Source organism: Amblyomma maculatum, chromosome 2 (assembly GCF_055883805.1).
Source record: "Amblyomma maculatum isolate TAMU_Amacu chromosome 2, ASM5588380v1, whole genome shotgun sequence".
Classification (NCBI taxonomy): Eukaryota; Metazoa; Arthropoda; class Arachnida; order Ixodida; family Ixodidae; genus Amblyomma; species Amblyomma maculatum.
The window spans coordinates 33,117,852-33,137,770 of NC_139345.1; the positions used below are offsets into that span (position 1 = coordinate 33,117,852).

Below are 19,919 nucleotides of genomic sequence, written 5' to 3' on the forward strand. Positions count from 1 at the left end.
CCAACCCCAAAGGAGTAAGGACCGATTATGACAGTGATACCGAGATGTATTACAGCGCGGACGGAAGTGTTAATTAATCCGCCGTGACTTTGTATATACTCCCGAATGTTTCGTGTTTTGTGTGAATACGTGCAAGTGGACATTTTGAGTGTGCCCTGTAACATTTTTACTGATATGCCAATGTTTTATTGCGTGTAAGTGTTCTTCTCTACCTTCCTGGTTGTAATCTGTTTCACCTGACATTTATATTTTCTCGTTTTTTCGGGATTGCGTATATTTTATTCAATTTTGGTATTGTTGTGTGGTCCTATCCGGTAGACGTAATTTCATTTTTGAACCTTGTACATAGTTATTCATAGCATTTCCTTGCGGTTTATTTGTACGGGCATGATTGTGACCGAGTGGGACACTCTTTTTCATAGGGGGGAGGTGTCGCATAGCGAGCTATGCCTATGTCGCGCGCCGTTTTCCGGACCCGTGCACAGCCGGGGAGCGGTCCTTTTTTTTCTTTTGCACGGCGTCGCTGTGCTTTTCCCTTCTTCTTGGGGGGGTATTCACGATGTACGCCGTTCGGAAAATGGTTAACGGCTGTGAAGGAGGCGAGCTGTTGAAAGCTCGCGTCCCAACCGGTTAACGCCTGAGGGCTTGGGGGCGACGGCTGAGAGCACGGACGGAGCTTTGTGTTTTGTGCCGTCTGCGTCCTTGCGGCCCATGTGTTTTTGGTTTACCTTTTGTGTGTTTGGGTGCCAGGCGGAGATGCGCCGCGTCTTCTAGAAATTCACGCGGTGCTCGCCAGGAAACAACCTCGCGGGCACCGGCGTCCTATTGGTTTCTCAGCTGTAAAGAAAGTCGTCTCATTGGCTCCGATAAGCGCATTTCCGCCTGGTAACAAACACTGCCTGGAGAATCCTGAAGAACGTGGACAGAGGGGTTTTGGCGGCAAGTAAGGGAGGACGGCGACCATCCGAGCTGCTGCTCGGGACCCCTGCTCGGAAGATGTCGCGTTGGCGGACTGATGTGTTGTTAATTTGAATTAGTTGTTTATTTGGTACTACTGGATTCGCTTTAATTATTGTTTGAGTTCATCTTTATTAAATTCAGTTAACTTGTATTATCAAACGAAATCGCCTGGTCCCTTTCTTCAATGCGGCGGAGCCGTCGTGCCGTCAAGAAAGTTCAACGTGCGAACACTTCGTTACAATATGCAGTTAAGGCAGGTGTAAGAGTGTGCAAGAAGACTTCTGATTGGCATCCGCCTGTGCGCGAGCATGAAAGACGAGCCCCAGAAATTGTAACAGACGCTTCCAGTTAGTATTGTAGTCCCCACGTTTTTAGTGGCGCTGAACGCTCAAAATCGCGTGGAAACTTCGAATTGTCGTCATGCACCATTGATTTTATATGGCCGTGGGAAATAGCGAGAACGCTATAATTATTTTGTGTCTTATTTTTCTTTGGCGAGGAAGGGCCCACTATAATAATCACTACATTCGTGCGGAACACCTCGGGACTAAAGTAAAGAATGTCTCTCATTACGCACCGTTGGGTACGGGTTGTCGACGGGGCCAAGGAAGGCAATAAGATATGCAGTGAGGCAGTGAGGTTGTCGACTTACAGTACTATGCAACCTGGCATTAACAACGTCCCATTAAACGACGTCGTCGCCTGCAGGCGCTTAGTGTTCACGAAATCTCTGAGGTATGCTGGTCTAATTGTTTCTTCCTAGTGCGAGCTCATAATCTGCAACGTAGGCGTGACACCTCACACTGATAAAGTGTTGGTCGCTTGTTCGGTGCTGGATGCTACGTCCAGTGATTTCACAAAACTGAGCCTTCTTGCCGTTAGTATTTGTTTTTGCTTTGTTCTCTAGGGCTCTTGAAAGCGAAATCGTTGCTTTATAGAAAATTTGAGCTCCTAAACCAGTTTTCATGCCCTAATGAAGAATTGACGAATTAGTTGCCCTTATCAAAATACGATTCATCATATTGAGAATTCCTGCAGTTCTAGATTTACTAAGGCTGGAGGTTGTTTATGCGTGCACCTTTACATTCGGTTAAAACGCGTGCCTGAAAAACGCCGAGTTCTAAAGGACGTGAAAAGTATACATGACATCGAGTGCTATGTATAGCGTACTTCGCTACGTAGTGCTCAAGGTTTTGTTAACGTGTCAGTTTAACCAAGTATGACTTTAGTACACCGGGAACACCATCTTTCATCGACTTTTTGACTCCTCACATTCAAAGCACATTCATTTATGGATTCAGGCGTGGAATTACTTGTTTTTATTCTATCTTCTTTGCCCATCATATCACACGGTCATTGTAATAGAAAAAGATCGAGTCAAGCTATTTATGCGTCGTTTAGGCAGTGTGGCTCTTTTGAAAAGGTAGTATAGCAAACATTCATTGTAAACTGCAGTATGCAAACATGCAGCCTTTGTGGTTACTGTAACAGCTGTAATTGCACTAATAATACCATACATATTAATTTTAACTATACCAATGTTATTACGCTACCAAGTACGTTTTTGTTATCTCAAAAACGACAGTGAAACAGAAACTTATGCTGTCTTCTTTGCGTGCTGCTTGATCTTTATGCACAAAGTAGGCAGAAGACCAATTATCAAAACAATTGGAAGGAACTATAGCGAAGCTGATGTGTATACGCACCTAGCACATCCAGGTATCCGACTTGGCTCCGCATGGGCACCGTGTTGACTTGGCACATGTAACCCCCGCGGTCAGTCTCCTGCACGCTGTCTATGACCAGCAGCCAGGTGCGGTCCGACGGGCTCAGGTGAACGCGGTAGTTCTGTGTGATGACGCTCTTGTGGATCGTCAGAATCGTCTTGCTCTCCACACGAAGCCACGCCACCTGAGACAGACAGGGAGCAAGGAAGAGACTACCTGTAGCGTGTTTATAGAACAATATCTTTCTGTGTGACAAAGCTTCTTGTGCTGAATGTCGTCGCTGAACGCTTCCTCTAAGCCTCTAAATAAATGTATAGGAAAAATGAGGGATCCGTCACGAAATACGTACAAAAGGAGCCAACAGACCCTGAGAACAAGGAAAGCGTATGGTTAATTCCAATCGCAGAGCTGGAGCAATTCAAGGGCAGCGTATTCTGCTCTTTTCGGAGCAACTATATTCCAAACGCAGATGGGGAGCAATTGCCGAGTCAAGGTCGCAATCGCCGGAGCCGGCAGAAATTTTGCGTGACGTATTTCTTCAGCGGTTCTCTCCACTTGCGGCAGCCTATCGTCATCGCTGCATCAGCTGAGCCTTCTGCAGTTTGTAGCTGACGATCATTACTTGCCGCGGCTATGGATGCAAATTCTGTCAAGAACTGGCACCTCTCTCTTGGGGACAGCGAGTCGGAGAGCAGCTTCAGCTCGGAGAACGACTACAAAACTATGCACAAATACTCTATGCGTTTGTACTGCGTAAACTTGAGGTCATTCGTTTACTGCTCTAATTTGCTCTGCTGTGCACCACGACATCGTTTTATTCAAAAAGTGCCAAAAAAACTCTTGTCGTATGCTCCCGCGTTCGCCTGCGTAAACACGAAACGAAATAAGCGCGTATAGACATTTGATGTCAAATTTTCAAGAAGCAGCTGGGACAACATTGATCTGTTATAGGTTTGAAAACAGACGACACGTGTACATTAAGCGCCGCTAGGCAAGCTCATGGGATGGTGGGTTTTTCTTCTGCCTGTTCACGAGCGCCACCTACTCGCTCCGCCCAGAGCACGAGTGTTCCTTACTCATAATCGGAACGCATGCCCTCCGCCGGATCAGGTGCTCTGTCGTGGAGAGTGCGAACAGCTTCTGGTTCTTCGATTGAAATTCGCCAATATTAATTTTTTGTGTGTTGATTAATGCGAATCAGTAATGTAATCATGGAAGGTAATCTTTTAGAAAGTAGCAGAAAAAAAATTCCTTGTCGTAGTTAAGTAATAACAACGTGGAGACGAAGGGCAAGGAAGAGGACAACACCTGCTTCCTTGTCCTTCGTCTCCGCGCTATTATTCCTTAAACATGTGCCAACTAGCTCAACTCTCCGTTTTATTGTAGTTAAGTACAGGACGAGAATTTAGAAGGTCATGGGTACGGATTCCATCGGTGGCATGCGGTCATTTTCCTTCTTCTTTCTAATCAGTTATGTCTATAATTACATTACTATTTTACTTTAATCAAAACCAAAGAAAAGTTTACTTTGCGTTCATTAGTGGCAGGGGCTAAACGTAACAGTATATATAATTTGTGTGTGTGTGTGTGTGTGTGTGTGTGTGTGTGTGTGTGTGTGTGTGTGTGTGTGTGTGTGTGTGTGTGTGTGTGTGTGTGTGTGTGTGTGTGTGTGTGTGTGTGTGTGTGTGTGTGTGTGTGTGTGTGTGTGTGTGTGTGTGTGTGTGTGTGTGTGTGTGTGTGTGTGTGTGTGTGTGTGTGTGTGTGTGTGTGTGTGTGTGTGTGTGTGTGTGTGTGTGTGTGTGTGTGTGTGTGTGTGTGTGTGTGTGTGTGTGTGTGTGTGTGTGTGTGTGTCCAAGCAACTAGTGTTTCAATGTGACAGCCCGTATACCTGTTGACGTTCTTATGATCAAGGGTGGCTTCGATGACTAAATACCAGCAGAAATGAACGGCAGAGCATCGGTGGCAATGGAATGCATAATGCTTAATCGAGGTAGGGAGATTCAATATTCGCTACGGCATACATCCAGATGGAAGCGAAAAGAAAACACTACCGTTTTGAAAAGGACCCTTGATCATTTTGTCCTCCTCATGGACATTAATTGGCTTGAGTTTTAAAGCGCTGTCATCTGTACCCGTTGATGTCATGCGCATTGCACATTCAGCAAACTTAAAGTTCGTTTTTTAAAGTGATCTCTGAGTTAACTTAGGAGCAAAATGAGAGCTCCTGAAGAAATTTTTATTGTGACGCGAGACAGAAGCAGCAGCAGACTTTTCACTCTTGCGACACAAGGCAAACTAGCAACAGGTTTGCCTTGCTGTACGTCGCCTAGAAGCGGTCGGTCAAGCTCTGTCTGGACCTGCCGATGATGATGATGATGATGATGATGATGATGATGATGATGATGATGATGATGATGGCGACTACGATGACGATGATGGTGAATGCTTGCAGACAAAGATGAGGTTCAAGTACAGAGCGGACAGTTTTTCCCCTGCCGAACGAAAGCGACCATACTGGTCGCACGTTACAGATTAAGGGCGGCGGGTAAAACTATCTCGGTGCTGCGACAGAGAGATTCATGAACAGGATATGCAGGAGCAACGAAATAGTTTACCGGAAATGCTTGTTCCAAGGCCGTGTACGGACCAATAAAGCAGTCGAGGAATTTTTCACACAAGCCTGAGGTGCACGTTAATGTCCATAAGAGGGTTTTATCGCTAGGGTAAAAAGCTGCTGCGCGATGGGTCGAGTCATAGTTGCTTTTTCTGGAGGATTTGGTGGCTTAGGTGTTAAGGTGTCCAAGCTCACGGCAATAAGAGGTACGAGAAGCGAACTGTTCGTGAGAAGGTGCTGTAGAAGGTGTGGCAGCAGAGAAGATGCTTACAGGCCAATGGGAGGAGGGCAGCCAGAAAAAAAAAATGAACGTAGATTAGGCTATGGTTCGTTGAACGGCAGAATTTTAATCAAATGTGGCAAAGAAAAGCAAAGAGCAATCAGGGTGAATGTATTTCAACACCGTGTCAGGTACGATGAAACGTTCTGTAAGGTCTGGGGGTGGTAGGCGGACCTATTTTTGTACACTGTGTCCTAGGCATGAAGCACTTCTGTCCGGATGGATTAAAGAGTTGCCTTTATCACTTAAGAGGACGCGAGGAGCGCCGAGGGTCAGTATGGCGTCGAAAGCGGAGCCGGAAGGAAAAGCAATGGTTTCAGCGTATCGGGCGATGTGGTCGGCGGCAGTAATGACCCAGTGGTTACCCGCTGGAGTCAAGGTCAACGGTCATGGACACGTGAACACCAGCGGCTGACCAGCTTTTTGGTCAAGCGACGACTTCGATAGAACGCTCGTAAAACGCTTAAGTGATCATCGCAACATATCTCGCTCGATATCGACAACCATGTGGGAACTTCATCGTACTAGAATAAATTCCACAAACTTCATTGCCATCTGCTAGATAGAGAAATTTGGCATTGATCATGATCACCTTTTATTATACCAATATTACCAGTATTATATAATGTAGGTGATCAATCCCGCCTCGCCCCACTCCTTTCAAATTTTATTGTTGAAAATCGATGAGAGTAGCTTGTTAACGAAGTATTTCTTTCTGCCATAATTGTGATAATGGAGATTTCACTTGACTTTATTCAAGCTGCGCCTTTCCTGTCCTGTGAACCAATTATGATTATTATTCCCCACCAATAGGCGTTTAAATGCAAGAGCATAAGATTTCGATGGAGCAGAGGTTGATGGTGGGACTCGCCCATCATAATGAGAGTAGAATCAGAATTGGAATTTTAAGGGCACGAGCCCAGCTAACCGGTAGACACCAGTCCGGTCTCTCTAAAGTGCAGGTTGGTAATACTGATCGTATCTGTCGGCTTCTTGGCCTGTATTCATCAGGCTATAATCTTTATTTATAAGAGAATTTCTAATTATAGCGAGCTATCACATGTCTCGCTGTTCAAATTTATTTGGGATGAAATGCTTTGAAATTCGATAAAATAGGCTTTCTAAGGACCATATGCAAATTGCAATAACTGGAGGAAATAGCGCGGCCACTGTGCACTTGGGATGCGACCGCGTAATGCAGTCAGCAACAATATGGTTGCCATATGCGCAGGTGACACAAACCGAGCTTAAAGACTACGCTATCAGAATAATTGGGTGAAGGCACATTTTTTTTTAGGCCGGCCAATCCTCAAATTGCTTCACGTCAGCGGATCTTCGTGTAAATGAGATGGACAAGCACAGCTGAGACGCACTCGTTAACTTCGGTTCATCATGAATCCCCTCGGCGGGAAAGACCTTCCCTTTACCCTTTCCCTAAAAAAAAGGATGAAAAAGAAACGTTTTGATTAATTAAGTTTGCCCGAAGAACACAGAGGGAAGCAAAGAGATAAAGATAATCCAACGCATGCACGTGCGCAGACTTTCGTAAGGCACACTTTAGGCACCCAAAGAAAAAAGTTATTCGAAAGAGAGAATATATTAGACAGGTATTAACAAACTGCATACTGAGGTAATGTACCCATGAAATTTGGAGGTTTCTTTTGCATTCCTCTTAATCGAGACGAAGAACAAAAGATTGCAATCTGGTGGGAAAAAAACAGCAAGGGAACAGGAGAAGGAATAAAAGAAAAATAAAAACTAGACAAGGGCAGTTTCTCTATAAGCCCCGGACATCTCTTAAGCAAAGAAAAACTAAAGAAGATTGGAGGAATTGGTAAGAGGGGGGGGGGGGGGGGGGGGAGAGGTAAGAGTGTAAGAGGGTTTGCGCAAGGAAGGCTTCAGAGTACGGCGGCTGCGCGGCTTTTGTTCGCTGCCACGAAAGACGCAAGGCGGCGGTTAAGAAGAGACGCATACAAGCGCCCATGCACACACACACACCCACGTACACTTGCACGAGTATGCAAGCCCCAGTCGCCCGCCGCCGCCGACCCTGTAAGCACCCCCACCATCAGCCCTCCCCGCCAGTTTTGTGCGCAGATAAGAGAGAAAATATTGGAAAGAGACGGCGGGCGAGTCTATACCTCTCTCCCTGCTCCATTTTTCGACTGATACGAAAAGAAGGTGTTGAGGGAGAGAAAGGCTGAGCGAGGGAGGTCTAAGGTTGAGCACTCTCAGACCTCATAGAGGCGGGGCGTTTTTCGACAAAAACTAAGCAGCAGAAAGGGAGAGATACCTTCTTTTTTCAGCAACTTGGGGCTTGGAAAAAAAGGAGAGGCGAAGGGAAAGAAGGGACTATATCAGGGTACATGTTCCGGTAAAAAGTCGCCATTAGGAGGGCTCAAGACGAAGTGTGCCGCCGCTGTTCTTCGCCATCCCGGAGGCGCTCTTCGAAGAGCGCGCGCGCACGCACGGCTCTCCCGTTGTTGCCCGCGAAGTCTGCCCCATGACGCTGCTTCTTCTTTTTTGTTCTTTTTTTCCTTCGCGCGGGTCATTTTTTGTTTTTGTTTTTGCCTAATGCCTTCACTCGTTCCTTCGTTGGTTTCGTCCGAGGAGCACCGTATCCCACTCTCTCGACGCATCTTTGCTGGTGCTACTAGTCGACGACAATGCGACACCTCGCGAGTCACGTGACTGGAAACCCCTTGCTTCGCTTTCCCTCGCAGATCTCTATGGTATTTTTTTCCCTGCGCTGTCGCTCCCTAAGGTGCACGTAACGCAAACAGATGCCCGACCCCTGGTACTCGTGTCTCTCGCTGAAAGTGCATCTCTCCTCCTCTCTTTACTCCCGTTGCTGCGCACCGCCCGGCATGTTCGCGATCATTGCCGTCGCTGCACCCGCCTCGGGAAAGCTACAAGTATGGATGTGGAGCCATGCCGACTGTTCGTGTGTAGGAACACGCACAAGAAATGGTGCTGCTACCAGCACTTGTATCCAACGCACCGCCATCACCTTGTTGGAGCTATCTGGAGTGTTGCGAGCTTTCAGTATTTCTTCTATACCCAACCAAGCCTTAAATCGGCCCACAAAAACTATTGATGGACAGCTGTCGTTTCACTGCCCTTACCTGAAGCCTGCTACTCTTGCTGTCTATTGTCGCCAAAACTTCTCCCATGCCCCGTCACGGCCCCGGTTACATACACACGCATAAATTAAGCAGCAGTTTCACGTTCATCACGACGAAACCAACTAATAGCCAGCCGAATCCGTAAGGGTAACCTTACTTGTAGCCAGCAACAGTCTATTCCTCTATGCAGCTGGCATTTCAAGATCTGTTGTCTTTGGCGTCCTTGAATGTCGCAGTGGGTGCGAGGGGCACTGCGCAGCTTCGGCTGCTTAGGAACGCATTAAGTTTCAAGATGTTGACAGGCGTTGTCGTACTCATTGCACTATTCTATCACACACGAGCACCAATTCAGAATATGTACCTAGAGCCTGTCTTCAATATCCTAGAGCCTGTCTTGAGCACAAGTAATCATGTCATCGCTGTAAAGATGAAGTCAGCGCTATGCTATGCAGCGAATAGCAACAGGAGCGCGGGTGCTTTTTAACTCCGGCGATGTCAACCACACACTATCCAGGAACATTTCCGGTAACGATTGTAGAGGGCTTCGAATACGTTACGAACACAGCTACTGAATCTAACATTTGCAGATGTGAATGGCTTCAAAACAGAGAACATCATACAAAATGTGCTCACCCGATAAAACGGGATCGCATCCCGGCCGTGGAGGCCGCTTTTCGATGGAGGCGAAAAGCAAGGCGCACGCGTGCTCTGCGATGTCAGTGCACGTTAAAGAACCCCAAGAGGATGAAAATTTCGGAGCCCTCCACTACGGCGCTCTCGTCGTCTGGGTCGCATTGGGGCATTAAACTCGATAAGCCAAACGAAACAAAATTTGATGAGCACGAAAGAGGAGCAAAAGATGTGCTACGTTTTAAAGCGAAAGCTTTATCATCTTCATTAGCCGAAAGAGCCGTCAGTGTGCTGTTACTTTCACGGTAGCAATATTCAGTTGTTCGTTGGAAGCAGTACGAAGAAAGGGGGCGTAGGTGGAAAGAGAGAGATGCAGCCTCCGTGTCTTGGGTGTCAGCCGAACAAGCGGCGCGTAGTTTCGAGGAGTCGAATCACTAAAATTTCCTAGCGGCTGGCAGAACGGTGGCGATACATCGCTTATTCCCCGCTTTCTCTGGAGGCCGTGGCGATTCTCCCGCAAGCAGTGGCGCGTCCTCTACAACCACAATGCCAGATAGACATTTGTGGTTATCTGAAGAAACGTATGCGTTCTTTGAGTTAGTTTCTATTCCGTCGACAACGCGGGAACAACCACTAACATCCCGTTTTAATGAAAGCGGGAGGGGTGGCCCTGCCGCCGCTGGATGTCCAATGTAAAGAGGCTCCTGTGTCTTTGCGATCGTATTCATTCTTTTTTATTATTCCACCTAAGTAGTCTTAAATCTTTCCACCATTTAGTTTTCTCTTCATGTAGTGCTCTATTTGCTCATGCACAAATACGGTAAATCATTGGATCCACGATGACATGCATGCAGCATGTTCGTAGGAATAAATGTTCAGCGAAAACCGCAAATATGTCGAAAAGATGCTTTGAGTACACCGTATTCTCGTTAGTGGGGACATCCATAATCGGACGGCAGGCGGTGCGTCGAAGGCTTGAATTGTAGTGGGCTAGCTCCATACAGCGTTCCCACTGTCCCTCTGCCTTCTTGTAGCTCTTCAAACTGGGCGTCGCCTTCTTCATTCCGTTCTTCTACCTCTCTCTTTTTCTCTCTCGGCGTCGAAACTCGCATCACTTCCACCGAAGATCTATGCCGGTGCATCACACTGCCACGGTCTGCCACACACTGTGTGAAACACACGTAAAAAAGGCTGCGAGAATGAGCACTATGTGGGAACTTTGGTGATGTTGCCGTGAGGAAAAAGATCAGTTATCTTGGAAGCGCGCTTGGGTGAAGTGGTTCAGTGTAACATGCACGAAAAACTGGTGACAATCCTACTTCTTGTAGCGTGGCAGGAGCTTCGTGAAGTGGCAGAAGCTGACGACCACACAGTGATGATGTGGAGACCTCACTTATCGCCTCTACAATTCAACTGACTACAAGCGAACATGGCGCTAATAGGCTCTGTGTTTTTGTTACTTATTATTATATTTTGGCGAACATTAGGTAAACAAGCTCCATTTTAAATCATAGTTAAGTAGAGCAGATTCTATATTCATCGTTGAAGGGAGTTAATGGCGCCGTTACCTAACTTTTGTTCCATATAGGTTGCGTAGTAAATATTTCGATCATACGGAAGTCATGACGAGACTGACGTCATCAATGTGCCATTAAAGGGATTTATTCTTGTTACCAGCGTACCTGTTGCAAAGATGTTCGTCTTGTTTTATAGCTTTAGCTGTATTCAGAACAACAGTCGAAAATTGACGCCACCCGTCGCAATGACTTGACAGGTCAAACCAGGAATTAGCCTGCCTAGTACCAATACATACATGTTGGTGTACTATGCTATCCAGATGTATGCAAAATGACTAACTGACCGTTTTGCTAATTAGAAGTTGTAATTAAAGAATATTTCAAGCAAATTTTAATTGAATTTTGAACATTATGCTACATGACCAAGTCATGAAAGAGCACTGAACAAGGTTAGAGGGGGCAGAAGTCTCAGTTCGCCGGTCGAGCCAATGTTTCAACAAGTAGACTTGTCTTCATCTGGGCCGAGCGATCATCACTGGCGGCGGTTTAAATACGGGAATTAAATAGGCATGGCTCGAATAAGACATCTTCTACTTCCTAAAACAAGATGCTATTATATAATGATCTCGTATTATCCCTTTTCCAGTACTGTAGCCTAGCTTGGTGTACGTCAGGAGTAACCAATTTATACAAACTACATCTATTACAAAAAAGAGCAGTCTGGTATATGGTTGGCGTAACCTATTTCCTTCCCACCGAAGAGCTTTTTTCGAAGTATGGTTTACTTTGGGTGTTCCAGTTATTTGATTACAGATTAATATTGACTTCTAAATCTCACATAAAATCAAATAGCAGGGCTATCATTTCACTTGCAGACTTAAACGAAAATCCTGGAAGCAGACAAACTCGACATAAAGAAAAATACCTTGTTCCAGTACCTCGCACATACTCATATGCACAGTCTCTGCATTATACTGTACCTTAATTGTTTAACAAGCTACATAATGCCGGATTCGATCTAGTTTGCGCATCGAACCACAAAATCAGCCTCTGTTGTCGATAGGAGCTGTTATTAATTTATAATTGCTTACATGTATCAACAGTACTTTCCTAATTCTTTCCTTGTGTCTTAGTGCTGTATTTTATAACATTCCTTCATTTGTACAGAACGAACAGTTTATAGTTTTAGCCGCTTTTATTTACTTGCAAAAATGTGTTCAGCCTGAAACATGTGAACTGATTTTTTTTCTCCTATCTGCTGCTCTGCCAACTTCGTAAGCGGGCCAGGACCCTGTCAAGCTATTTTTACAGCTTTTAGACCTGTTCCCTCCTTTTTTTTTTTTTTTTCCAAAAGGAAAACAAACTTGAACTTGAAATTTTATTACCGAAGAAGAAAAACTGGGGAGGGGGAGGGTGGGTGAGAAGAAAGTAGGTAGGAAGAAAGTAGAAAGATAGAAAGAAAGTACTTTCTTTTGCACCCCCCCCCCCCCCCCACCCCTCAACCTTTTCTCCAGCTTTTCTTCTTCGGAAGCAAAAGCGTATTTAATCCCCTGCCAGTGCTGATCGCTTTGCCTAGACGAAGACAAGTCCACTTGTCGAAGCGTTGGCACGACCTGGTTACATTGCAGATGCACCGCTGAGAAGGCTTTACACTTCTTGATTTGCCTCACGAAATAAGGTTGAAAGTCTGCATATGCGTTTTTCATGCTTCTCACTGCCCTCAGCCCCTTCGCGCAGCTAAAAACAATGAGTTGAAAATGAACCAACAAGACCGACAAGCTTTATTGATAAATTTGTTGATAGCCTTAAAAAATTATTGGGAAACTTAAGACTCCTTAGAACAATTAGTCGAAAACTTTTGGGGCTGATTCTACTGTAGTGTTTGTCAGAATCACGCCGATCACACAGTGCTTATACCGTACCGGATTTGAGGTGAAAAGCTCCACTCGACATAAATGGCGCGCGCGCTCGTTGCGTCCCTTAGTCTTCATAACTGGCGGGAGATGGCGTGCGCCAGACGCCCTCCTGGAGACCAAGTTGAAGGCGTCGTCGTTGCGCCTCTACGTTGCCATCGATACGGCAGGAACGCTAGACGAGCAGAACTAAGATATTTTTCGCAAGTTCCTGGCCTAGCGTAGTTGGTTAAGGCATTCGTCCGGTCATCGGAGGGGCAGTAGTTCAATTCCCGGTGGAGGATGTTTTTTGTTTTCTCAGAGATTAAACAGAACCCCGCGGAATATCCTGCGCAATCTCGCAGACATCTCCTGTTGCCATTATATATATATATCGCAGACACATCTGGCGAACGCTCAGATCCTGTTAACAATGATGAGCCTATGAAGGCGCTCGTCTTAAAATTAGCATAGGTTTAGAATTTGTTAAACATCGTATACAGCGAAAGCTTTAAAGCATGGTTACGCTTGGTAGGACTCTTCCGTAGCTCGATTTAACTGGCATCGGAACGATGCGCTAAGCGCAGCATCATGGCCACTGGTGTTACGGCTGGCTCATAGTCGAGGCGCGGTTGCTGCTCGCTCTTATAGCCATCGATTGATGTCAAGGCTGGATCATCGCGTGATGGCACGACGTGACGTCACCCACGTGATTAATCATGCCCCGGCCCCTTCCAATCTTTCTTCAGCTCAAAGTTTGAATGGTCCAAGATTGCCCAAAGTCCAAAGGGTAAAGGTCATAACCTTGTGGGGCGGCACCACGGTGGTCCACAAGGTTACACTTCCAGCCGTCGGATGTTTGGGGGAAAGGAAGACACAGTAAATGTATAGCCATGCTGTCCTGTGACATCTTTAAGGTCAACAGCTAGTCAACGCTGACATTGCGAACTGGTTTATAGCAAAGGAAAGGCACAGTATCTGTCACATTTTTTCTGCGAACAGCAGAACCGAAAGCGAGAGTTTGTACTCCGGTTCCTTGAAGGTCAAATGAAGGTCAACTAAAAGCCCACGTGATGACCTGCTCTACCTAGAGTAGTGAATTTTTCGCTTCAAAACAGTCCCCCATTGCAGCTGGTCAGCGCTAATAAATCGGGATGGCACTGCGACTAGCATGATGTCAACGCCATTGCGGGGAGCACGCAGGACCCCGTCTGATGACCAGCGGTATCATTAGAAAAAGACGGTGATCGCCGCCGCGCTGAGGAGCAATAAAGGCAGCGTCACAGCAGTCAAGACACTGCTGTGCGTGCAGCCGGACGAGTAGCTGCGCGTCGCTGGCTCCAGACAGCAGCGCCGCCAGGTGAAAGCCGCTTATGCCGGCACACGTCGAAAGTGACGGCTTGGCTTACGAAAGCTTGGCCGAGACTGGCCACAGTAGACGATGGCGCTGCATCGGAGTCGCTGTATTGTTCCACTAAGCGGAAACATCCCATAAACAATCTGATGTGCTGCAGAAGAATCGCGAGCTTTTCGCTCGAATAAGCCGTGTTGTGACATCAGTGTCACCGGTGCAATTTTTTCGCGAGGCGGAACTTCATTTGGCAGTCATCCAGAAACTGGCGCTCGGGCTTTAACCACCACTCTGCATCACTGGCTCAGACTGAGTGAACAGAAGTGTCCAAATGATTCCTTTCCTGAGCGATTGATGTGGTTGGATTTAATGGGTGCCCTATGAATCATCATCATCATCATCAGCCTGACTATACCCACTGCAGGGGGAAGGCCTCTCCCATACTTCTCCACTTAACCCGGTTCTGTGCTAACTGCATCCACTTGACCCCCGCGAACTTCTTAACCTAATCCGCCCACCTAACTTTCTGCCGCCCCCTGCTACGCTTTTCTTCTCTTGGAATCCAGTTTGTTATAGCGACCATCCGTTATCCGCTCTTCGCACTACATGTCCTGCCCATGCCCATTTCTTCTTCTTAATTTCCACTAGAAAGTCGGTAACTTGAGTTACCGACATTCCGGTAACAGCGTCCACCATTCTTCATACAGACGCTAGCGGACAAGGCATCGGTGCGGTTCTTTCGCAACGCAACGCTGCGTCTGAAAAGCAAGTTGTGGCATATACGCTAGCCGTTCTCTCACAGCAGTTGAGCGGGCCTTGCCGTTGTTGGTATGTCCAAAAATTTCGGCCATTTGTATGGCCGCCACTTCACCATCGTTCTCTACCATCATGCTCTCTGTTGGCGTTCGTCACTAAATAGCTTATCAGGCCGACTGGGTCGCTGGGTGCTAGGTCTAAAACAGTATGCCTTCATCATCCACCATTTTTCACATTTGGTCTGAAATAAATTATCTGCGGCTGAATGCTTAAAATCTCAAGCCACTCTTTTCCACGCCAGAAACACAAAGGTGAACTTTAGAGGTAAGTTAATTTTAAACTGAGATGAGCGTTAACAAAATTAAAACACTTGGTGTAAAATTTTCTGAAAATATTACGTGGAACAAGCACGTGGAGGAACTGTGCAACAAATTTGATAAGATGTGCGGGATACTGAACAGATACCGCCAATTCCTACGTACACATAATAGCAGTCTAATATATAACGCACTATTTTTGTAAACACTTAACTACTGCCATTTATTCTGGTAATTAAACCACATCAAACGAAAATATAGTGAAATTAAACATCTTTCAGAAGCACGCCTTCCTTGCGATTGCAAATATTCCTTGTCATGCCTTTACATCTTATTATTTTCAGTATAAACGTCTTACCACTGAATTCATTTGCTCTTTCCGTCTAACTTGTGCGTTTCGCTCGTTAGGTTTGAAACGTAATCACAGCATCCTAAATTATATTTGCAGGCACACTTACATCTACAATACACGTCAAAATGGCGTGTATGTGGTGCCTCATTGCCGTACAGATTATGGTCGCCGGTCCATTTCTTGTTATGCTGCTGTTCTTCTGGATACCCTAACGCTTACCGATATAAACCCTGAACCGATGTCAGTAGGGCCAATTTATGCACATTTCCCTATAAACTTCTCGTCATTTCGTGTATATTTCCCTTTTTTATATTGGGGTTTTTGATGGCAACATTATATCACGCTTACTTTGATAACATTTTTGTCCATTGTCCAGTATTATTGCTCAATATTTCAGGTATTTTGAAAATCAATTTTATTTGAAACTGAATGTGTGTTTTTTTTCTATTCTTGTTATGTTTAGAGCACAGTGCGTCTTATAATGACAATCTTTTTAATGTATTTTTAACTCATTGCAGTGTTTCTGTTCTGTAAAGTGTTGGTATCTGTATATGAAGTGTAGTATACAAATTTAACGCAGCATGATGTTTTATGTACTATGCATCAACTGCGACCGAACTGTATATAGACGGGGCCGGCCTTTGTAAAAGCCGCACTTTAGTGGCTTGTACCCATCAAAATCCTTTTCTCCTTGAGAGAACAAATAAAATCTTGATTTTTATTTATTTATTTATTTATTTATTTATTTATTTATTTATTTATTTATTTATTTATTTATTTATTTATTTATTTATTTATTGATCCACCTGCAAATCTGGCAGAAAACACCTTTATGCTGACGCCCTCTCTCGTTGCCCGCTGCCTTCTACTAAAACCAACTGCGGCCTCTGCACTTGCGGGCAGTTTTTCTTGCGAGAGACCGTCTTGCGCTATGGAGCTCCCCGTATCCTGATTAGCGACCGTGGGGAGCCATTTCTTTCCCAAGTCCTAGCGAAAGTACTCCGCGCTGCCAACACCGTCCACAAGACATCTTCTAGCTATCATTTTCAGACCCATGGCCTCATAGAGCACTTTCACCTGACCTTGTCCGACATGACTTCCATGTACAGCCTCGTCCACTTCTAGCTGTAACACGCTCACCGCCTTCAGAGCGCTATTGCGTTCGACCTGGTCACACAACAAAGCTAAGTGGCAGGCCATGTGAAACAGCACATCCGGGTCCCTGTGTGCTTCCATCACTTTGCATCGATATGTGGCTGTTTTGTACGTAATGTTGATTTGAAGGCAGTGTCTGTGTTATAGCTAGAAGTGGACGACCCTGTACGTCAGTCCTGACCATAAGAACTAGGGCACCATTTTTCTTTTCGTTACCTATGACTATAATTCCGCCGTTCAATGCACCACTGGCTACAGCCCTTTCTTCCTAATTTATAGCCGTCAACCCACAACATTATTCGACACCACACCTCTTCTCTGCTCCTGCCTCCCAATCTGCATCGTTTGGCGACCAATTTGCTACACGCATTGCCCATTGCCGACAAATTTCTCGCCGCAACACTGAAGCAGCCCTGCAAGAACGTAAACGACGCTATGACCAGCACCAACGCACTGTCTCCTTTTCATCCAGTGATGAAGCTCTACTCTGGACGCCAGTTCGCATTTCTTTCAGATGCTGGCTGGAATAAAGACGTTTGCTCGAACAGCGGTGGGTCGGAATATATATATATATATATATATATATATATATATATATATATATATATATATATATATATATATATATATGAGGGTGGCGCTGGTGAGCACTCTCAAGGTTCGTATACAGATAACATAAATACCCAAGCAAGTAGCAGGGGGAACAGCGGCCGATGTAGCTCAGTTGGAAGAGCACCGGATGCGATATTCGGAGGTCGTGGGTTCGGTTCCCACCATCGGCACGTTGTTTTTTCTTCTACTTTGTGTTTAATTATCTTTCCCCTAAAAGATTACATTACTAATTTCTGTGATTATCTAAACAAACATTAAAAAAAAAAAAGACAAAGTACCATCCTTAACGCTTTCCTTGGCCTCGCCGACTGTTGGCTTCTTTCCTTCATGTATTATAACGAGCACCCTCATTTCCCCTATATATATATATATATATATGAGCCTTGAGTCACGACTGTATAGAACGGTATACCTTTCACCATCCATGCCTATACATTTCCTCTTACGTTGTGGCAAAAGATACAACAAGCATGGTGACGTCATCTCAATTTTGGGCCATGGATGCTGCCGAATTTTGTGCAATAGACACCGCTGCTGCCGGACCACCGATCAGTGCCCGGCCGTGTTACCTGCCAATTGCCACCTACCAGACGCATGCTCGCGAAGAAGACTTTATTGTATACCACCCAAATGGCACGAGTAACAGTTATAAATATCACCCCGCTGAAATTAGATTTCGGTCATACATAGGTACAGAGGACGGGTTGGCGGTCTTGGCATCAGCGGTTCTATCATCTACCCGCAGCTGCACTTATATATTAACAATAATTATATTATATTAGCAATGGGCGTTGGAAAAGCATATGACAACAGTCATGATGCAATCGTGAATGCCATTGACATGCTTCGTCTCCCTCCGAGAGTACGCAGTTTTGTCGCATCATTTTTGGACAGAAGAAAATTTGCAATACGCCTCAGCGGTGACACTGTTGGTTCATTCGTTTCACTACGTGGCGTGCCCCAGGGATCAGTATTGTCTCCGACGTTGTTCAATATTACTTTCATCCCATTGGCGTGGCGCTTCCCTGAAATCAAGTTTTTGCAATACGCAGATGACATCACAGTATGGAGCACTCACCATGATCTGCACACTCTGGAGGCCACCCTTCAATCAGCATTAGACATAACATCTGATTACGCTTCCTCCATTGGCCTTCAGCTTCCCGTGTGTAAAGCTACATACACGTCTGTCGCCAACCGCTAGGGACGCCGTAAATTTACTTCAAATCCGATTCGTCTCTCTCTATCAGGCACCTCACTGCAAGTCTGAGCATAAAAATTCTGGGCTTAACGATTCACCAGTCAGCATCAGCGACTGCTTGGCTTTCTCAGGCAAAAAAGCAAGCAATTCAGACTATGAGTTTGATAAGAATAATTGCGCCTAGAACAGGTAGCGCTGGCTCGTCTGTTGCACGCCAGTTAGTGACGGCGGTTCTGTAGCTAGGTGCTGTTTATCAAGCCCAGTTCCAACATCTTACAAGAGCATGATAAGATTGCCTTAAAGCCGTAAACCGAGAAGCTATAAGGACCATAACATGCCTTCCACGACTCACACCGGTCGTAGCGTTACAGGAGAATGCGCAGCTCAAAACTATCGATGCGCTGGTGCAGCCGCGCCTTGATTCCCGCAGACTTAAGGCCACAATATCACATTGCACGCAAGCACTGAGGGCGTATGCAACGTCACACATTATTCTTGGGCCACCTGCGCCAGTTCTCCCTCCCTGGAAATTTGTACAGTTAGGCAACAACAAGCCAACTGATATCCGCAGACCAACATCTGCCAACTCGGCATAGTCGCTTCGCCATATATTTGAATAGCAAGATCCTCATCTGCCCCAAGGGTTCATTGTAGTGTACGTGGAGGCAAGCATACAAGGCTGTGAAGCAAAAACAGCAATCTACTGTCCACGAAGACCTAGCCTGAATCAGACCTCTACGTTTCAAATTTCGGAACCACTTACACCTTTTTGCGCTGAGCTCGTGGCAGTTCAGGAAGCACTCTGCGCCGTGGCTACCACGCTCCCTGCAGCCCACGTTGTCATCCGCACTCACGCACTTCAAACAGTTCGTTTGCTCCGGCGTGTCAGCCATTGGCCAAAAATATGCCAAGACATCCACCAGCTTGCGGCGCGCATCCCGCAGTCAGTACGTATTGAGTAGGTCCCACGGGACCTGCTGCCTTCCCGAAATGAAGCAGATTTAGCGAGGACCCGCATCGTGAACCAAGACGCATCAATGCAACTGCTCCTTGAACTGGACAACGCTACCCTCCTTATATCAAGAAATGAACACCTCCGGCGCAGCACACGTGAACCTGTGCGGTATCCCTTCCCCACGGTCACACCCGTGCAGAGGAGCTTGCGCTTAGGAGTATCCAGGCCTGTGTTGCCCTCACACCAGCTGTCACTAGGACGTGGTCTCACTTCCAACACTTATATCCCCACCCAGGGTGCCCGATCTGTAAAAACGAGAATGTTGAAGCCGACATTCACCACTTGTTGTGGGACTGCACAGCACTGAAACCGAAACGAATCCAGCACCTGGCAATAGCTGGCCTTTCAGCAACCAATCCTGCCTCATACATCCCTTAGACGTAGGGACATCATCATCGCTCACTGCTCTCACTTC

At 46.0% G+C, this 19,919-nt stretch overlaps 1 protein-coding gene across 1 annotated transcript in view; it reads right to left on the reverse strand.

Moving 5' to 3' along the window:
* The window catches only part of LOC146198303 (lachesin-like), a 106,768-nt gene that overhangs the window by 19,832 nt on the left and 67,017 nt on the right, over positions 1-19,919 (reverse strand). Inside the window, exon 4 of the mRNA XM_084591883.1 lies at positions 2,667-2,871. Coding sequence (XP_084448009.1) covers positions 2,667-2,871 — 205 coding nt within the window. The remainder of the gene's footprint in view (positions 1-2,666; positions 2,872-19,919) is intronic.